The 21,537-nt window shown below is 37.7% G+C and overlaps 2 protein-coding genes across 3 annotated transcripts; both read right to left on the bottom strand.

Annotated features, from left to right (window-relative positions):
- Positions 1-228: 228 nt before the first annotated feature.
- LOC109073483 (probable ATP-dependent RNA helicase DHX58) lies at positions 229-8,146 on the bottom strand. Of its 2 annotated transcripts, XM_042720468.1 has the most exons (13): positions 7,684-8,146; positions 6,775-6,948; positions 6,450-6,654; positions 5,563-5,753; positions 4,463-4,576; positions 4,231-4,363; positions 3,960-4,145; positions 2,787-3,034; positions 2,307-2,618; positions 2,028-2,218; positions 1,202-1,295; positions 947-1,072; positions 229-641 (listed from the first exon to the last, which is right to left on the bottom strand). In XM_042720468.1, the coding sequence occupies exons 2-13, from the start codon at positions 6,946-6,948 to the stop codon at positions 624-626; spliced, it is 1,992 nt and encodes a 663-aa protein (XP_042576402.1). In that variant the 5' UTR covers positions 7,684-8,146; the 3' UTR covers positions 229-623. The 2 variants fall into 2 exon arrangements, with proteins under 2 accessions (XP_042576402.1, XP_042576401.1); XM_042720467.1 differs by having other exon boundaries at positions 229-1,072; positions 7,684-8,144.
- Positions 8,147-10,099: 1,953 nt separating this feature from the next.
- Positions 10,100-20,600, bottom strand: LOC109070203 (histone acetyltransferase KAT2A). The gene is made up of 18 exons (XM_042720469.1): positions 20,276-20,600; positions 19,706-19,829; positions 18,285-18,430; positions 18,028-18,117; positions 17,697-17,878; positions 16,603-16,794; positions 16,403-16,509; positions 16,053-16,157; positions 15,773-15,909; positions 15,127-15,335; positions 14,870-14,996; positions 13,263-13,373; positions 13,028-13,171; positions 12,678-12,792; positions 12,548-12,584; positions 11,843-11,906; positions 11,665-11,749; positions 10,100-11,530 (listed from the first exon to the last, which is right to left on the bottom strand). The coding sequence occupies exons 1-18, from the start codon at positions 20,492-20,494 to the stop codon at positions 11,337-11,339; spliced, it is 2,388 nt and encodes a 795-aa protein (XP_042576403.1). The 5' UTR covers positions 20,495-20,600; the 3' UTR covers positions 10,100-11,336.
- Positions 20,601-21,537: the final 937 nt, after the last annotated feature.

Raw genomic sequence — 21,537 nt, forward strand, 5'->3', positions numbered from 1 at the left:
TAATACGAACGCAAAGCAAGACCGCGTGGCGCCATCTAGTGGCTGACGCTAAATACTATCAAAAATCACTCGGAGAAACTCCACATTTTGAAATAAAAGAGCTTATCTTTAACTTTTCTTTCAGTTTCCTCCTCATGTAAATCTATGACTGTAGTCTTTTCTCACACACAGGTTCATAACAGTAAGCATCCTCTTGTATAGCAACTATAAGGATGAAAATACACCAAATTCAGTGCATAAATGTTTTATTATACATTTTTTTTAAATCATATATTCTAGATGTGATATACAGACTCTCACGTGGTAATGCATAAATGTAAAATGGTCAGACTTTTAAAAAGACATACATTATACACATTTTTTTTTTGTAAGAAACATACTTAAGTGCTATGAACAAACCTGTAACCAGTCTGTAAATGAAGGCTCACACATTATGAAGCATGTTCATATTTCTCCTCATGTGTAAGTCACTTAGGATAAAAGCATCTGTTAAATGAATATATGTAAATGCTCAAGCAATCTGAAAGCATCAGTCTGAGCAGACTAGAGCTCAATGGGGGCCATTAAGAGCTTCAGGTGCATTTAGAGACATATTGCACAGTAATGTCAACAATACCTAATAATCAAAGAGCAGCACAGTCCTGATCCCAGAGATGGACACCAAAAAAAAAAAAAAAAAATCTATGAAATTGTTATAAATAAATATACAGTCAAAACATTTAACACACACACACACACACACACACACACACACACACACACACACACACACACACACGCACATCTTTCTAAATATACAGTCAAACCACTTGGTATTATTTAAATGATACTAAGTAGTTTGTGACTAACAGCAATCAATCTTTTGCCTGAGTTTAAATGGTCATTCGTCTAAGTCTAGGTCATGGAAATGGCTGCTCATGTCCTCAAGAAAGTCAAACTCTTTCACCTGGAACTCAACATCCTTCCACTGCCTGGGAGTGGATTTGCCTCCAGGAGTCTTCATAGAAAAACTCTTTATTTTCAAGCAGGGGAGTGTGACCACCTTCTTGAACTTTATCTCCATTCCCCATTCCTGAAAAAGAGAGAGACGGAGGAATGAAGAAAACTAGGTCAGTATTCTTAAGGACTTCTTCCTGTGTTTAGTTGGATACATTTATAATGCAACATGTGATCTACATGCGTAAACTAACACAATCTCTACCTTTCCACAGTTCTTGCAGCTGATAACCCGTCCAGGCTCCCAATCTTCAAAGCTCTTCTCCAGAACGACCTGCCCACCTGCTATATAATGCCTCCTATGAAAACACCAATACAGACATGTTTGTTTATGATCCTGGTAGGGATCATTGACTTCACTGTTTTTATTCTGAGCTAATGATATTTTCTGTCCCATAATGATCCTGGTAGGGATCATTGACTTCACTGTTTTTATTCTGAGCTAATGATATTTTCTGTCCCATAAGCTATTGAACAAACCGTGACAGAAATAAACCATTTTGAAAGTTTTCTAAAAATCTTGGAAAGAAATTATACTTTTACTTGTTTCAAATAAATTGTTTTAAAGTGACAGAAACATTTTGAAACATTCTAAAAATCTTTACTATTTCAAATAAATGCTTTACTTTTGAATTTTCTATTCAACAATGAATCCTGAAAACAATAACGTTCTCACAGTTTACAAATCATATTTTCAGAATGATTTCTGAATGATCATGTGACACTGAAGACTGGAGTAATGATGCTGAAAATTCAGCTTTACTGCCATCACAGGAATAAATGACATTTTAAAAATATTTAAATAGAAGCTGTTATTTTAAATTATAATATTTCACAACATTATTGCCTTTAGTATATATTTTTCTAGTAAATACAGCCTTGGTGAGCAAAAGAGACTTCTTTCAAAATCATTAAAACAACTTTTGAATGGTAGTGTAGTGTATTTCATTCATTGGCTGCACATTTTTCAGAATTATGTAATGTCTATTTGGTCTGTGATACTGACTGTCATGTACTCAGGAATAACTCACTCAAACTCAGGGTTGATGTTGACATGGTGAGCATTTTCTATTTTTCTTAAATCTTCTCCACTGCAGACAAGCAAGAAGCATTCTCTGCATTGAAACTGAACCTGACTAGGACTATAACGCTGCTTCCTCTCATCCTTTTTCCTCTCGGCCTGGATTCTAGTCATAACAGCGATTTTTTGGAGCTTGGATATCTGACAGGAAGAAAGAGACAGAAGTTTTTTTAAGAATTTGAAATCTGAATACTTCAAGCTTGTCTATTATTTGACGGGAATTGCAAACCTTGCGTCTGAACTCGCTGTGGGTAATTTTTTGCTGTTGTTGGTTAGTTTTTTTTGTAGTAATTTTTTGTTGATCATTGGTAAGTTCCCTGCGCATTTCACGCCCACCTTCTTCGGCCACCACTGAGTAGACGCTGTTCATAGCTCGAGCCCGCCCACTGGCCTGCTGCTGAGCGATCTCATTGGTCAACAGCCCGTAACGTACAACTAAGTTGCATTCTGGAATATCAAGTCCTTCCTCAGCTACACTGGTGGAGATGAGGAGGTTGAGGATTCCAGTTCTAAAATGTTTTATGGTTTCCTTCTGTTCATTCTAAGAACAAAAACAAAAAAGCAGACATAAATAGGAAGCAGAGAAATTTATACTGTAACTAAACTTCTTCCTGTAAATACTGTATATTGGATGTTTTTCTTCAAGTAAACATGACTAACAAATGCTTTTTAGGGAAACCATTTGAGACGTTTTCTTGTGTGAAAGTACCTGGGTCATGTGATTTGCACCTGTACCCGCTCCTGTGAGAATGCCAGCTCTGATGTTGACCCTCTGCAGCTCAGGGTTGGAGTTCACCCAGTCAAACAGACAATGGGTGCCCCTGCGGGTCTTTGAGAAGAGGATAGCACGAGAGTTTTCATCATTAAACTCTTCCTGCAATGTGCATTGCAACTGGGCCAGTTTGGGGTTTTCGTAGCGGTCATTTGATGCCAGCTGTTTAAGCTCCACACGGTTCTCTGAGCAGAAACAGAAGAGCGGAAATATTTTTCATCATTTGAGTGAATGGTTGGGATATTAGCTAAATGCTAATAACAAAGAAGACATCATCAAATGTTGCTGTCAACACAGACCACAAATAAAGGGACAGTAATCTAAATATGCATAAACAAAACCGAGATTTAAGCAGAAAGCAAAATTATCAATGATTAATGGCTTTAATTTCAGCCTGTTTCCCACAAACAATTAAATTAAATTAAATTATCATATGATGTTACAAGACTTTTATAACTACATTTATGAAGCTTTTTTTGCACTGATAATAAAATTTTGGCCAATAATTATTTTCATATTATGGTGTTTAACCAATAAATTTTTTTACAATTCTATACTACTTAGTGTAAACAAATTATAAATTAAATATAAAAAACTAAAATCAATGATTTTAAATCCGACATTAATTTAGACATCACAAAATGATAAAGTACAGTATAAAATGTCATTCATTTTGAACTTAGATAAAGATTAAGAGTGTAATTAAATTGTTTTTTTAAATATTAACTTTAAGTGAGTGTTAGATGACACAAAGGCAATCTAAATTTAACAATACGAGCAGGCACAAATAAATATATTTATTAATATATTAGCAGATATATATCTATTACTGACTGATAAAATACAAAAAAGTGTAACATTGGCCCATAACTGCTATGGTGCCAAAATATTTTTGTCCTTTTTGAAACTTAACAACCCCTCAACTAAAGTCTTTCACTGTATGGAAAAATAGCATGCAAAATTTCTCCCTCTGTGTTATTATTATTTGTATGTGTGTGGGAAAATAAGTCATGCAGGTTTGTAACAACACTGCAGTCAGTGAATGATGAGGGGTTAACTATCCCTTCACAGAGCATCACAATAGTCAACAGCACAGTAAACAATCCACACCATCAAAAAGTCCCTGGAGAAAGATATCTGTTCCATCCAGCAATTTGGTTTTCCTTGAATTGTAGAACTCGTCTAGACCCCGGAAGGCGTCCACCATGCGAACGGTGTCATTAATGAGAAGAGCGTCGTTGTATTGCCGCAGGTGCAAAGCACACTGAGCAATCAGTCTGTTCTCTTTCTTTACACCTGACAAACAAACAGACCGTCAAATCAAGTCATGTTTTTGCAGGAGATGGAGAATAAACAACTCAAAAGTTGTAGTGACATTAACCTTCTTTTTCTAGTTCCACCACATCAGCTTCATATTCCTGGGTGCCCATCTCTCGCAGGCTGCGACTCACCGTTGGCGGCATATACTCATGAATCATCAACATCATTGCCTTCAAGTGGTCGCCAAATGGATCCTGTTGCACACAAACAAACATATACATATATTGGTCTTGAATGTTTAAGCAGTTATACAGTAAAATCACATTATGACTCAGACACACAGAGGAAAGTACCAGAGTTCTTCTTTCAACAATATCATATTGCTTTTTGGGTCTGGGAACGACTTTCTGCAGCACTGGAGTAAACTCCTTGGTGGACACAATTACTGAATCCAGATTGGCACAGATCTGAGAATGAGAGAGGAAAATAAATTCTTTCATTAGTTCACAACACACACACACACAAAAAGTTTTTTTTTCAATTGACTTGATGTTTATATTTGTATTAATGTCCATTATGGGTCAGGTATCTGATATTAAAGGGATAGTTTACCAAAAAAAAGGAACATTCTGTCATTAATTACTCACCCTCATGTTGTTCCAAACCCGTAAAACATCTTCAGAACACAAATTCAGATATTTTTGATGAAATCCAAGAGCTCTCTGACCCTCCATAGACAGCAACGCAACTACCATGCTCAAGGCCCAGAAGTAGTAAGGACATTGATAAAATAGTTCATGTGACATCAGTGGTTCAACTGTAATTATATGAAGCTACGACAATACTTTAAAGAAAACTTTGATGCATGTTCATGACAGTACCACGACGCATACATGTGCATTCATCTGCTTGTAAACAAGATGCAGCACATCCAGATTTCTACGTCAGAACGCCGGCTCCTGCGTTGTGGTACTGCTGTGAATGCGCACTGAAGACGGACACAAAAGAGAAGAAATTGTTGAATAAAGTCATTATTTTTGTTTTCTTTACGCACAAAAAGTATTCTTGTAGCTTCATAACATTACGTTTGAACCACTGATATCACATGGACTATTTTATCTATGTCCTTACTACCTTTCTGTGCCTTGACTGTGGTAGTACCCTTAATGTCTATGCAGGGTCAGAAAGCTCTCGGATTTCATCAAAAATATCTTAATTTGTGTTCTGAATATGAACGAAGGTCTTACAGGTTTGGAACGGCATGATGGTGGGTAATTAATGACAGTTTATTAATTAATGAATTTTCATTCTCGGGTGAACTATCCCTTAAAATTTTTGTTGTGAATGTGGAAAACATGACTTGAATTGAATTTCAGTTCTTGCATAATTTTTTTTTAAAATTGTGTTTTTTTAAGCTTTATTGCTAAGTCCTAATGTGTACATTTAAACACACCTGCAGTACATGTTCAACAGCTTTATCTAGTTGCTTATTTCCTCCTGTACCAGGCGATGCTGTGAGACCCAAAATTTGAGGAAGATTCCCTTCTTTTCTCACTTTCTTTTCAACATAGCGGCCCATTATCTTATTATAGACGCTCTCCTTTTGTGTATGGTGACATTCGTCTATTACCAGCAGGGTAAAGTCTGAAAAGAGACAAATGAAGGGTACTGTTAAAACTAAATACGTCATCATGTTTTTGATCCAAAACTTTTACAAAATCAATTAAATCAAGTAGTCATTGAATGGAATTGCTTAACCTTCAAAATATTTTCTACCTTAGAAGATCCTATTAAATATAGAGCTGTTTATTTTCAACCCAAGAAATGGTTTCAAATCATGATTTGTGTGATTTTGTCATTTTTTTGTAGCAATTAACATTAACATCAAAATTAAATATACAAAATATTAATTTGTGTATAACAAAAAAATAAACTATCGCAGAATGTGTCAAAGAGTTTAGCCTGAATTAAGCTGTCACTTAGTAGGTGCTACGTGGTTAGTAGTTACTGATAAACATATATTTTTGGGTTAATAATTAAAAATAGTGAATAATAGTTCAAATGAGATCTTTCAAAAGGTTTTTACATATTGGTTTGCATACCAATTTAACAGGTTATTGTGGTTATAATTTTTAAATACAATCAAGAGGGTGCATGTATGTGCAATAGCGAAGTCTCTTAGTCTTCTCACAACAATAAAACAAAGGAATTGTTCCTCTAATACTTGAAAAAAGCCAACCAATGTCTACCGTATTCATGGAGTCAAGTTTACATGCACTATGTGTAAAACTGTTCTAAGGCATTATGTATCATGGCGTGTCATGCAGAATCATCTGTTACCAGTCAGCTCCACGTGTTTTTCTTCCTCCATGTTGATCAGGGCGTTCTCCAAGATCTGAGCTGTGCAGATGACCAGGTCTGAGGCCTTGACTAGACACCCAAACAAGTCTTTCTCATTACTGTCCCCACTGATGGCTGCTATCTTGTATGTACTCCCAAGATAAGGCCTGAATTCTTTTGCAAAGTGCTGATCTACCAGATGCACCTGAGAACAATGGACAATGGACATGAATACTCTGTGTAAATCTAAATACAACAAGAGTAATAATAAAGTTAAAAAGGTTACGCACAGACTCAGAGTGCTAAAGCACTAATCTGGCTTTACCTTATTGACGAGCACTGCTACTTTGGCATTGGCTGTGGTCTCCAGGTGTTTCTTAGTGATGTAAACCGCAGTACGGGTTTTTCCTCCACCGGTGGGCAGCCAGATGATGCTGTTCTCTCCTCTGAGTGCTGCCTGCACCACCTCCTCCTGGTACGGTCTAAGATTGCAGTCCATCTACACTCAAACAGTCAGAAGAAGGTACAATAAAGACAAAAATGATCAGTATTAATGAAACACATCAGTTTTGTCACCACACATACCAAATTGGTTTGACTGAAATGACATATTTCCTAAAGCTTCAGGCACAGATCATTACAGATTTACCAGTGTAGTGTGATAATGAATAAACTGATCCAGTGCCATTTAGAAGATACAGTAAGAAACAGGTAAAATAAGAATTGTGCAAACCAGATAGAATGATTTAGATCTTTTCTAAACTATCATAACTTTCTTATAAGCATTTAAGGTGAAATGTTCCAGTAATCTCTGTTAAACGGGAAGTTCACTCATAAATGACTATTTTGTCGTCATTTACTCACTCTCAAGTTGTTCCAAACCTGTGAGTTTCTTTCTTCTGTTGAACACAAAAGAAAATATTTTAAAGAATGTTGACAACCACACATAGTACAAAAATACTATGGAAGTCAATGGCTGCCAGCAAATGTTTGGTTACCAACATTGTTCAAAACATTCTTCTTCTGTGTTCAACAGAACAAAGAAATTGATGCAGGATTGGAACAACATGAGGGTGAGTAAATAATGGCAATCTTAAAACGAATATTCCATGCTAAAAATATCAAAGCTACTACTTTGCTTACCGTTTTGTATTGAAAGACTATAAAGCACTATAAACTACGCTTAAGTAGCTGTATCTGCACAGGTCAGTACTGTGTCAGTATGTTCACTCACCTGTGCTGCTGTCACTGTAGTGGTGAGGGGTCTGTGTGTTTCTTTGAGAAGCGGAATCTGGTCTTTAAACCCGTCTCTTTATTAGCCTTCTGAGCAGAAAAACGAAACTGAAAACAGAGAAAGGGCCCGGCAGGAGGAGATGAATGACATACAACAAAATAGGGGCCAAATTCAATGACAGCAGGCATCTGTGGACTGTTAATATAATAAAAAAATTTAACTCAATTGTTATCAGAGCTTTGTTTTTCTTTGATTGTTTTTCTGTGCCTCTTGGTACAGCAGTGATGTGGACTGAAACAGATTTTGATTCCTAAATGTGGAGAGCAGTAGCTGCAACAAGTGCAGAAGAAAGTAATAGAGAGACCTTGATGGGGCCCTATTTGGCAGTCATAATATTAGGAAATCAAAACCGAATGAACTGCCTTTGTCATCTGCCTGTAAGTCATGCTCTGAACACATTATAGAAACAGACAGTATTCAAAAGAAAGAAAACAAGAAAGAAAATATTTACATTTACATTAAAACATTTAGCAGATGCTTTTATCCAAAGCGACTTACAAATGAGGACAACAGAAGCAATCAAAACTAACTAAAGAGCAATAATATGCAAGTGCTATGACAAGTCTCGGTTAGCCTAATGCAGTATATGTAGCAAGGTTATTATTTTTATTAGAATAGTATATAGAATAGAAAATGAATAGGAAACACTAGCGTTAGAGAGTCTTTTTTTCCTAATAAATAAAAAGAAAACAAGTAGATAGAATAGAAAAAGAACAGAGAAAGCTAGTGTTAGGGGCCTTTTTTTTTTTAAAGAAGACATGTACTGTAGTTAGAAAACGAATAGAAAGTGCAAGTGTTAGAGAGCTTTTTAAAATAATAGTAGTAGAATAACTTGATACACAAATGGCTACATTCACAGTGATTATACTAAGTTTATATTTTGATTAATTAGAATTGTCTACATACAGTATGTCGTACGAGTTAAGGCTGTTCTGTGCCTGCTCAAAAAAAGGACAGACAAAAATAGGCCTGCTCTCACACCTCAGTAATATTGTTTTAATTTTTAACTGTTTGTTTACTTTGTGTTATTTTTATCTTCTTTAAGCACTTCTGTTACACCTTTACATTGTGACTTTGGAAGACTTTTGCTCAGAGTGTGTACCATTAAATTTGTGTACTAAATATTATATATATATATAGATAGATAGACAGATAGAGAGATAGATAGATAGTCAGCATTTGAAGTGGATCAAAACGTTTCATCAAAGTTGTCCTACAACCAAAATGTGTTTCTTTCACAATTCATGCATAACATGTAGGTCTGTAATTAGTCAATGTTGTCATTAATGAAATGTCATCCTTAATGGCTTTTGATGGTCTTCAGACATGATTGTTTGTCATTACATATCAATTGACCTGTCACAGGTGTCCGTAACTGGGAACTGCTCATCATTTAAGGCTCTGAAATTTCACTTGAGGTCAGAAAGCATAGAATATCAATTGACCTGTCACGGGTGTCCGTAACTGGGAACTGCTCATCATTTAAGGCTCGCAAGGAGGCATGACTCAGCGTAAAGTTGCAGACACAGTGGGGACGTCTCAAAGTGTCATTTCCAGAGCCTGGAACAGGTTCAGAAGGTCTGGTGGTGTGAGTAGAAAGCATGGTGGAGGCAGACAACGGGTCACAACACCAAATCAAGACCGATACTTGACCCTGCATGCCTGAAGCATAGAAATCATGCTTGCAGTCAGCCTGCAAAATGACCTTCAGGATGCAACAGGCGTGCGAGTGTCCACTCAGACTGTGAGGAGATGACTTCATGAAGTTGGCTCATGAAGAGCCAGAAGACCAGCTGTGAGGGTGCCTCTTTCCAGAGCACACAAACTGGCACGTCTGCAGTGGGCCACAGAACACCTAGACAGGCATAGGAGGGTCTGGTGTCATCCTAGGGAGAGAAATTTGCCACAAAATGGTGTACAGCATAACAGTATTGGCTTATCATCAGTCATGGTTTGGAGAGGCATCTCCATGGGTGGAAGGACAGAACTTGTCATCGTCGAAAATGGCAGCCTGACAGGTCAAAGGAATAGGGATGAAATTCTGAGACCAGTTGTGCAACTGTATGCTGGTCCAATGTGGCTAGATTTTGTGCTTATGGATAACAAAGCCAGCCCACATCGAGCAAGGCTGGTGACGGAATACTTGGAGGAGGAGGGCATACATACATGTATGCATGTATGTGTGTGTGTTTCAGAGACATAAAATCCACCTTTTGGAGTGGCCCAGTCAAGACCAGACCTCAACCCAATAGATACTGTGGAATAAGCTCAAGAGAACCATTCACACCAGACGTCCTAAGAATATGGGTGAGCTAAAGCAGTTCTGTAAGGAAGAATGGTCCAAAATTACTCAAACTAAAAAAAAACAAAAACGTTTATTTATTTTTAAAAATTATAGTACATGGAACCGTAGCGATTTACATGCACCTTCCAAATTTAACCATGGCCAACCGCTATCTAGCACACCCATCTGTCCTCTTCAGGAGGGTCATCAGTGTCCCACAGTAAAACTAAAAATAACGAACCCTGATAATACATCAACATTGCAGCAGTTCATCAAAGTCATGATTCAAGTAAATGCCCATTACAAGAGACTGAGAAATAAACCAGCTGTCCTGTTACATGTGTGTGAACAGTAAACTAGCAAAGAACATGCGCAAAGAACATTTTGAGAAAACAAATACATATTTGGAAATACAGGTTTGTGCAGTTGTCCATTTCGAGTACTTCAGGTAGTAGCAGACAAAAGTGTTTTGCAGTTATGACTGCAATGGAAATAGTTGTACTTGGTCCCAAATGGGTGTAAAAAGCAGGCTGCAGAAACTGTGAATGGTTACGCCCGGGGTCATGACACACTGAAAGCTTCTGAAGTAGACAAATATTGGTTTGCAAAAACAGATAAGCACTTCACAACAACACTGACAAAGCCAAGTGGACAGCAGTAATTTCCCAGGAGAACAAAAACACGGACTATTGTTACTTGAAGTGATCCGTCAAGGAATGAGCCATCTCTTCTTCAATAAAAACCATTGATGGAACTCAAAACAAAAACAGGAGAAAAAAAAAAAATTTCATATTCATACTGAATAGGCACGTCCTGTATATGACTAACCAGCTGTATCGTACAGCTTTGGCAGAGATTGGTGGCACCGCAGTGACATCATCACTTGAGGCCAAACATTGCCCGTCTTTGGCTGCAGCATCTCGGGTCAATAAATGTCGCAGGATAAGACTTTGTTACACAACCAAATGTTTGTGTACAGTATGTAGAGCAACAGCTTGCGCTGTTCGGGAGTCATTCGTTTAATGGCGCATGGGACAGAAAAACAGAATTGCTAATAGTGACTTCTGCCTAAGCTAACGCCCACATCAGACACACTTTCAGTTTTCATTTTGCAGCAATGCACTGTCACAGCAGAGTCATACACACCAATATAACCGTGACTTTTAGAACTATACTGTATAAGGAAGAAAAAAGTAACAGAAAGCAGCAACTTTTGACAAGTTTGTATGTCACTCATCCAAATTAAACGTGTATGTGATCACACTCTCTATGGTATCTAACTGGTCCCTTGTCCTAGGCTAGATGCCTTTTACTTGTCAATGAGCCCGGCCTCTTTCAGTTTGAAGTAGAAAAACTTCTCCAGTGTGTTGGCACACTTGCAGTACTCGCTGTCTGGAGGGTTGTACTCTCTGCAGTTTGTGATCACTCTCTGCAGGTCGGCGATAAACAGCTTTTTTGTCACATAATACCTGTTCTTCAGACGCTCCGTCATCGTTTTCAAGTCTGAGTAGGAGGAGAGGTTTATTCAGTTGGATGCAATCTGCTGTTGTTCAAACTGTATTGGCAGTTCACTAGCGTCTCTTCAAAATAAATAAATAAATCTCATTACTGTATACGCAGATTATATTAGTACCCACCAATGGGGAAGCGGATGACCTCATAATAGTCTGGAGCTTCGGATTTCTTGACTGGCTCCATGAAGGGCCAGGCGTCTGGATGTGTCTGTTCACACACAGATGAGATGGTTAGAATATACCCGCATATTACACAGTTAATGTGCTAAAATGAATGTGTGATTGACAGCAGGCCTCTTACTTTAATCTGCGCGAGTAGATTCTTTAGCATGTTGTAGAGCAGATCTGGATCTTTCAGCTCTTTACTGCTCAGATAAAATAAGAGAGGATACACAAATAACACACATTAAACCCCAAAAGCAAGTTAAATAGCTGCTAACTTAATTAGGAATTGCAACATAATCCTGCTGTTTTGCTAAGACTGGCTCATCTTGTATATCACACACAAAGTGACAAAAAATTATATATGTATAAACAAATAACAGTTTTCTATTGTGATTTATTTATATTTATTCTTGTGATGGCAAAGCTGAATTTTCAGCATCATTACTTCAGTCAGTGTCAGAAACCATTTTAATATGCTGATCTGCTGCTCGAGAAACATATTTTCATATTATTATCAATGTTGAAGGAGTTTTGCTGCTTAGTATTTTTGATGATACTTGATACATTTCTTCATGATTATTTAATGAATAAAAAGCTCAAAAGAAGAGATTTTATTTGAAATAGTAAAGACATTAATAATATTTAAAAAGATTTCTGTCAGTTGAATGCATTCTTGCTGAATAAAAACATTAATGTCTTAAAAAATCTTTCTGAGCTCAATCTTTTGAAGTGTACACATGCTATCACTATAAAATCGTAAGATATAGTTCCTCTATGATATAATATAGACAGACAGATGGTCCGAGATTTCAGAATAAATATGCATAAATTCTCCTCTGACCTCTTCTCCTTGGCACTAGGTCTCCAACCAGTCTCTCCTCAAGGAAAAAGGAAGGGAGAGAGTGTGCGTGAGAATGGAGGAATTTTGTATGTGCATCATAGCTGCTATTAAGACACAAGCACACACTTACTGATGCCTGGTATACTCTCCACAGGAATCTGCCGCACTCCCTCTTTAAAGCAGGTGAGACCTGGGTACACTTTCCTGATCTGATTCTGTTTCCTCTCAATCAGTTTCTTGATGATCTACAGCAGACGACAACAAACCCACAGCCATGTAACATTAGTCTTGCTGTCTTGCCCTTCTCTCAGATGTGCAGACAAATTGACCAAAGGGGTTAATGTGTTCAGCCAATTTGGGATATTTTGAGATATATCAAAAAAATCCCACTCCAAAAACATATACACCAATGTAATACCACTGGATAAACCAGTACAATGTTTTCCTCTCTAGAAGCAGGGTAAATCTGTGCACTCTCACCTCTTTCTGCCTCTTTATAATGTGTGAGAGTTCGGTGTAGGGTATTCTGGGATTGAGCTCGCACTCCATTAGTGTGGCTCCCTCATAGTCTTTGATGTAGCCAAGGTATCGGCTCTTCGGCACTTTGATGTCTTTGGAGAAGCCCTACCGACAGAACGAGGGTTCAGCAGGTGAAGCTGCACAGTTGAAAAATAGCAACTGAAAAACGTCTGTACGCGAGTGGCTGGAGCTGTACCTGTTTCTTAAAGTAGCCGATGGCGTATTCGTCAGCATAGGTGAGGAAGTACAGAATGCTGTGCTTGATATGGTACTCCTTAAGATGATTCATCAGGTGTGTGCCGTAGCCCTAAACATGAAAACATAAACACACACAAAAAAATTATTTAAAAAAGTGAAAGACATCGATTCATACATGCCATGCAGTTTAGTTACATGTAACATAATTACGTAATTTAATTACAAAATAAACAACTGTAATCTGTTATGGTTACTGAGAAAAATGTCTCATTAAATTAAAGTTACTTATGAAAATGTTAACGAAGGGGGTTACATCTGAATATTTTCTCACACACACACACACACACACACACACACACACACACACACACTTGATTTCTTTCCCAAATTGCACTGACTGCTTTAAAGGGTTAGTTCACCCAAAAATGAAAATTAGACTGTGTTTTACTCACCCTCGAAGCATCCTAGGTGTATATGACTTTCTTCTTTCAGATGAATCCAGTCAGAGTTATATTAAAAATTGTCCTGGCTATTCCAAGCTCTATCATTGCAGTCAGCAGGTGTTGCAGTTGAACAGTCCACAAGTCGTCAAATAAAGTGCGCGCATTTATAATAAAACGTGCCACAGACGGCTCCGGGGGATGAATAAAGTCCTCCTGTAGCGATTCCATGAGTTTTTGTAAGAAAATATCCATATTTCAAACGTACTAAACACTTTTCTCTCACTTCCGCTGACTGTCATACACTGAAGCAGTTCCGGCGGATGACGCAGGACGTATGCGCAGTGCGCGCATGCCTCTGAGATATGCTAGTCCCGCGAGTTTTTAATATAACTCCGACTGGATTATCTGAAAGAAGAAAGTCATATACACCTAGGATGCTTCGAGGGTAAGTAAAACACAGTGAGTCCAATTTTCATTTTTGGGTGAACTAACCCTTTAAAGTTAAATTCTTTTAATCTTGATTTAAGCGATGAAGGATTTTGAAAGTCTGATAGTAATCAGTGTTAAGTACTACTGTAAGGTTAACTCTGCCTGCTTTAAATGTTTGAAAATGATTAACAGTTGGAAACATTCATTAGAAATGTAGAAATTTAGTAATCAAAAAGTAATCAAATGTAATCAGTTACATTACTTTAATGAAGTAATTGAAATAGTTACACTACTTAATTAGTACTTATTACATTTTAAGTAGGGTAACTTGTAATCTGTAACCTACTACATTTCCAAAGTAACCTTCCCAACACTACTGATGCCATGCCACATAACAAAAGAGTTATTTAGATGCATATTAATATAACAATTTCTGTGATTAATGTGGACTGGATTTTTAAAATAAATACAGAATTAATGCATTTTGTTTTTTTGTTGCTTCCAGAGGCTTATTTTTAATTAGTCCATGCAAAATGAAATGAGCAAACGTACTGAATGCATTTGGAGATTGCCTCATTTTTAAATTGCAATTCATTATGGAATTGATTAAGTTATAAAAATGGTATGTTCTTCAATAAAAACAAGACTTCCCTCTCGGAGGTTTGCAAAGGCCCCCGGTTGAGAACCACTGTCTTTTAGAGTCATTTAGCTTCCATCAAGTGTGCCTACATACCTTGACCTGCTCGTTTGAGGTGACCGCACAGAAGACGATCTCTGTGAATCCCTGAGTGGGGAACATCCTGAAGCAGATCCCTCCAATCACACGGCCATCTTTAATCAGAGCCAACGTCTTGTGCTTCCTGAGGTCACACAGAGGAGTCAGAGTCAAAATAGGCCGAGGGGAGGCTAACGAGACATAAACCCTGACAGCTAAAGGTTGAGGAAAGTAGCGGGAGCTCTGGAAAAAGGAAGGGGTCGCTGTGGACTTACGGGTCAAACACAAGACGCGTGATGTACTCTTTGGGCATGCGGGGAAGTTGATGGGAGAACACATTTTGCAGGCCCACGAGCCACATTAGAATCTTCTTATTGGACTTCTGAGAGAGAGAGTTACCAATGACATGGAACTCAATGATGCCTCTCCTCTCCTCCAGACGAGCCGTCTCGTCACGAGCTGCGTTTGCTGACAACAGGCTAGTCTGGGAAACCAGCAAACAAATCACCATTCATGAAACTAGAAGATTATTTTTTTTAACTCTTTAAGTGTATAATCACAAAATACTGGACGTTCTATAAAGAACCTCATGCTACATTTAAGGAATGGTTGACCCAAAAATAAAAATTTCATGAAAATTTCCTCAAACCATCCAAGATGTAGATGAGTTTGTTTCTTTATCAGAAATGATTTGGAGAAATACATCATTACATCACTTGCTCACCAAAGGATCCTCTGCAGTGAACAGATGTGTCAGAATGAAGGATCCATTGGTGAGCAAGTGATGTAATGATATATTTCTACAAATCTTATCTGATGAAGAAACCACCTCTTCTACATCTTAAATAAATGTTCATCAAAGTAGAATTTTTGGGTGAACTATACTTTTAAAGCTATCATGAGGGCGTGATGAACTCTGACCTCTGGCCCCAGCATGGCAGCGGGGTCTGTAATGGTCTTCATGACTTCATTGACCAGTTCCATGGGGATGTCGCCCATAACTCGGATCCGCTTGGCATCCTCCAGAGTCAGTGCCTCAGGAAGCTTTCGCTTGTCTCCTGAGACAGTGTATCACAATGATTGCCATGATCTTTCACATCATTCACAAGTCTGATGCATATATGATTGTGTACTCAAATTAAATGCCAATATACAGAGTTCACAGTGCAAAATAAATACATCTGCAACTGGATCTTCTTACCAGTTACTGGTTCAGAGCAAGCTACGTCCAAACCTGTGACACCCAGAGCAGAACCACTGCTGCCTTTACTAAGAGGAGAGCCAGACACCGAGACAGGACTCAGCACTGGAACAGAACAAAAAGTCCAAAAATAATGCTAGGTCTCTATGCCGGTGATCACACAGGTAGATGAATTATTGTTTTCTGTTAGCACTATTATTATTTTTTTTTTAAGTATGCTGAATATGTGCCATGGAAATTGTTTTAAGCCATTTTTTTTCCATACATTTTAATTTGAGTAAGTTGATTTGACATTATAAAATTACTCTAAATGCTCATCCATAATAACCACTTCAACAGTCAACACACACCTGTTTGATGCCCCAGCTGTGTCCCCTCTGAGGCCGGCATGGTGAAGTCTGCTTCCCAAATGGGGGAGTTCTCTCCATAGATTTCTTCTTCCAACATGGAAAGAAACCTAGTACACACACACACAAATACACACAATTATACATATATGTGAGAGTGATGGTGCCGGAGTGTGTATTGATAAGAGGGTATTGTGTCTTACTTGGGGAAGTGTGTGAGGATCAGAGTGCGTTTCTCTGGTGGGAGTTTGTCTTTCTCCACTCTGAACTTCTCCAGTAACTGTCTGCGGGTGACAGTGAAGATAGACTTCAGCAGACTGCGGCCGAACACCTGACAGGTCTCGTACCGGGGCAAGCTGTCATTACTCTGAGGAACGTGACAGTAACACAGCCACCTGAAACACACACACACACCAAAAACAAACAAAACGGTTATTGTATTGGTTCATACACATCAAATTTACACTAATGAATCTATATAAATGATAAGCAGACCCAGATAGAATCTCTTTTTTCCCCCCATATACACTATTGTTTAAAAAGTTAGGGGTCACTTTGGTATTTTAATGTTTTTGAAAGAAGTCCCTTATACTCACCAAGGCTGCATTTTGTATAATCAAAATTACAGTAAAAACAGCAATACTGTAAGTTATTATTACATTTTAAAATAAGTATTTTAATTTAAAAAATTTCATTTATTCCGATGATGGCAAAGCTGAATTGTCAGCAGCCATTACTCAATACATTATATCTTTAACAATAAGATGTTTGTGGAGAAAAATTATTCTAAGAATTTGACTGTTTTGTGTTATTTTTATTTAAAAAAACTCAAATTGTTAATTTTATTGCAAAATTCACAATAAATATAATTTTTACAAATGATGTAGCATTTAAGTAGGAATGCATGATAAATATCACACGATATTTATACACATCTCGTCAGCGGTTCTGTAATCAGCGGTAAATCTCTACACCTGCGTGCTTTCACATGGAGCAGCATTTACTTCACAGAGCCGTTGTTCACTGACAAGCTGTGCAAAATATGATCCTGGTCTTGCGCAGCTTGTCAGAGAACAACGGCTCTGTGTAGTAAATGCTGCTCCACGTGAAAGCAGGCACGTGTAGAGATTTACCGCTGATTACAGAACCAGCTTTACTAATGATATGCGCATTAATATCGTGCATCCCTAATTTCAAGAGTGAAATCGATCATCTTTGATCATTCTTTTTTTTCCTGACAACTAGTTACAGTATATAATCTACAAACATACACTTATTTACAATATAATCCACACACCTAGTATAATCGACTTTGTAGGCGGCCGCATCCTCTTTCTGGGCCCTCTGACGAAACTGTGACGGGGTCTCCAGCTTCCAGTAGTTCAGACAGAGCAGAAACATCTTACTGAGCTCATACATGGTCTGCCTCTCCTTAGAAGCCAAATGACTGAACTTATACTGGACAAAGTTCAGCACCCCCTGAGGCAGAGAGAGATCTTGAGTGCAGATCAACACACACAACAATAATAACCTGCATTAAAAGACCTTCTTCTCACCCATTTTGCATGGACTGTGACTGGCAGAAAGCTTTTTGCCACCTTTCTTATACACAACACACACACACGTACTTGTTCTATGTTGGGCTTTTCAAAGGGAGGGCTACCGAGAGAGCCTTCCACCACTGGCTTCCCCATCTGCAGAATACACTTCCTCAGCAACTAAAAAAGAAAGTCACCAAAACAACATAGGCAAAAATGTGAAATATTTATCTGAAAGATAAACATAAAATCTTAAGAGGATTTTTTTTTTAACATGTTAGTAACTCATCTTGGGTGTGTCTGCACTTATAAACTATGAAGGAAGCAGATTTCATCTGCCTGTTTACCTTGAACAAATAAAAGTAGACTTGCTTGGTGTCCGTGTCTTCTTCTTTGTGGACAGACATGAAGAGATTCTCCACATCCACCACCATCCCCAACAACCGGTTAATCTCCTCCTCAGACACGTTCTCCAGATGAGACACATGTTCCGCTATCGATAAACACACAAGACAAAGTGAACAACAATAATAAAGCGTTATATGATGTAAACTGCAAAGTTAACATATACAAGCCTTTATCTACAAAGGTTATCTTTATGATGCTTAACTCTGGTTTGCATAGCATATATTTTAAAAACGGTCCATTTAGAGTGATACTTGCTACACTTGCTTTCAGTTACCTGTTTATTATTATTTTTGTGCACTTGCTTATCTATCAATTAGACCATGTCCACAGTTAACACTTTGCTGTGTTTAACCCTGCAAACTTTCAGCTATCTGTCTATATAAAGAAGCCAAAAGAGTGAAATAGTCCAGAAGTAAAGGTCTCGGTCACACTTTATATTACGTGGCCTTAACTACTATGTACTTACCTCAAAAAATAAGTACAATGTACTTATTGTGTTCATATTGTATTGCAAAACCCTTTTGCTGCTATTGAGGTGGGATATGGGTAAGGATAGGGTCAGGTTTGGTGGTATGGGTAGGTTTAAGGGTGGGTTAAGCTGTAAGGGATGGGTCAACAGTGTAATTATAAATGTAGGTACAGAAACTAATTGCAGATGTAATTACATATAGGTATTTTAAAAAATATAAGTACAATGTAAAAACATGTATGCACACAATAAGTGCATTGTATCAAATGATTAGCTAATTTAAACGCATACATTTTCTCCACAGGGAAATTTATTTAAACCTTTAAAGACAAACATATTGTGAGCGACAATGTTGTTATTCAATGATGTGCTGTTTTGATAATCCTGACAATCCTGATAATAAACTACATTACCTATGATTCTGCAAGGAAATTTCCACCAATCAATAAAAACATGATGTAGAGTCAGCTTCCCTATGTTCTCAAACTACTTAAATATTTGTATGCATAATTTGCAATAAATGCCCAATATGTTGTTTCTTTATATAAAATCAATAGTTTTACATTTAGCTGTTGTTTTGAATTTGATTGTCTTTTTGCAATGCTTGAGAGATTGTAGCTCTTTGCTTCATAAAATCCATTAACTACATAGTCTTGTCTTTTCATCTGTTTTAAATGATTAAGTTGACCTCATAGCTTGGTTCATGGTTTATAACTCCGAAACAAAGGCTTTCCAAAAAGCCCTATGTTAAATACTTCCAGAAGCAAGGCAGCTGAAAAAGTGGCATGGGACAAAATCACGCTGGAGCAGCCTATTGGGATGATACGAAGCAGAGCCACGGATCTGATAAAGTCTGATGTAATAAAACCAACATAAAGGCATTCATTTTACCCAGAGAGTGTCCACAGCTTCGGCAGGCCTCCGTCAGACTGGCTGCCTGCTGCTGGAGCTCCATACGAGCGGCTGTCGGCGGATTGGGGTTTTTCCACCCATTACATTTGCAAGCATCATTAGCCTGTGATAAGAGAACACAGCTGTGATTTAAAGAGGACACTAAACATCAGGCTCATTTACATCTGCCAAAACATTCTGATTTATAATGATGCAGTGATGATAACATGACATAATACAATAAGATACACTGAAAGTGGCTAATGTATGGTGCATGTTTTAAAAACATGCATAATAAACGCATTTAATTAACCACCATAGACCAATTTCACACTATATAAACCTGTTAAAATACCTATTTTGACAGCATTTTTGCAATTAAAAATGTATCATTTTTAGTCCATATTGATTTTCATATTTTTGTGTTTTGATCTTTAGGCTTTTATAACTTCATGCAGATGAGTCTGAATTGTATTTGTAGCAGGACTGGTTTGCAGGCTGTTCCTGAAGCAGTGACACATGACAGGCCAGGGACCTCGCTCTATTGTTACGAGCCGAGCTCTCGGTTACCTTGCAGGAGGAGAACACTCCGAGTTTCTCCAGCTTTTTAGCCCGCGGAAACGATCGGACTTGGGCTTTCTTCTGGCTGGACCACTGCTGCTGACTCAGGCCTGGTCGGGCCGGGTCGCTGCTCGCGGCCCCGGGGTTTGGGGTGGATCCTGCCGGGCCGCTGGACTGCGCTTGCTGAAGCCGGGGCTGCGCGGAGCTCTGTGTCGCCGGGTCCGCCATATCAGCAGCCTACTTCCCCTCCGAGGATCGCCGCGCTCACTTCCACCCTGAGCCGCTGCAATAAAGTTTTGTGATGGTTTTCAATGCGCGTTCTGACCACTGCTCTGCGCCTGCGCACTACAGGAGGATGCTGGGAGATGTAGTATTTTTTAGGCAGTACTACGAAATTAAACGTTACATTACTTTCCACAGGAGGGCATTAAACACTTGACTTGAGCTACTTTTTATTGCACTATATCACTTTAAAAGATCATAAATTAAGCTGCTTATTAATAAAATTATATCCGTCTAAACCTGTTTATATTTAGTAGCAAAATGACAAAACTTTAGTCAGCTAATGTGTTTAATACATTTGCTGACTGATGTTTTTTTAATATACCATTAGGCATTTTGCTGCTAAATGTAAATAATTTCTACAACATTTGTGACCAGGGATGGCAATCTTTAAGAAACTATCCCGTTTCAGTTATTCTGCATTTACTAGCTTTGGCAGTCTATTTCTAAATGAATTTCTTCTTTTTTAATCTTCTGAATCTTAAAAACTGGCCTTACCTATGTTTTTAACAAAACATAAACAAAATGAATTTAGATAAAAAATCACTGATAAGGTAACACTTTATAATAATGTTCCATTTGTTAACATTCGTAAACTAACAACGAAAAATACTTCTAAAGCACTTATTAATCTTAGTTAATGCTGATTCCAACATTTACTGATACGTTATCAAAATCAAAAGTCGTATCTATTAATGTGTTTGACTAACAGTTTATTATTTAACTGACATTAATAAAGATAAATGAATACTGTAACGATGTATTGCTCATTGATAATGTTAGTTAATGCATTAAATGTAAACTGTTACCACTGATGACAAAACTAAAGTGCATCTATCACTACCAGACAGAACCTTCATGGATTTAAGTGTTATGACCCTCTGCAATTTTTCTCCTTGTTAAAAAGTTTCACTCCTAAATAAGTGCATAGTAATTTTGAAACAGATCATCAACAACATTCACATTATAATAATACTCCAATCATATGT

Source organism: Cyprinus carpio, chromosome B3, assembly GCF_018340385.1.
Source record: "Cyprinus carpio isolate SPL01 chromosome B3, ASM1834038v1, whole genome shotgun sequence".
In the NCBI taxonomy this organism is placed as follows: Eukaryota; Metazoa; Chordata; class Actinopteri; order Cypriniformes; family Cyprinidae; genus Cyprinus; species Cyprinus carpio.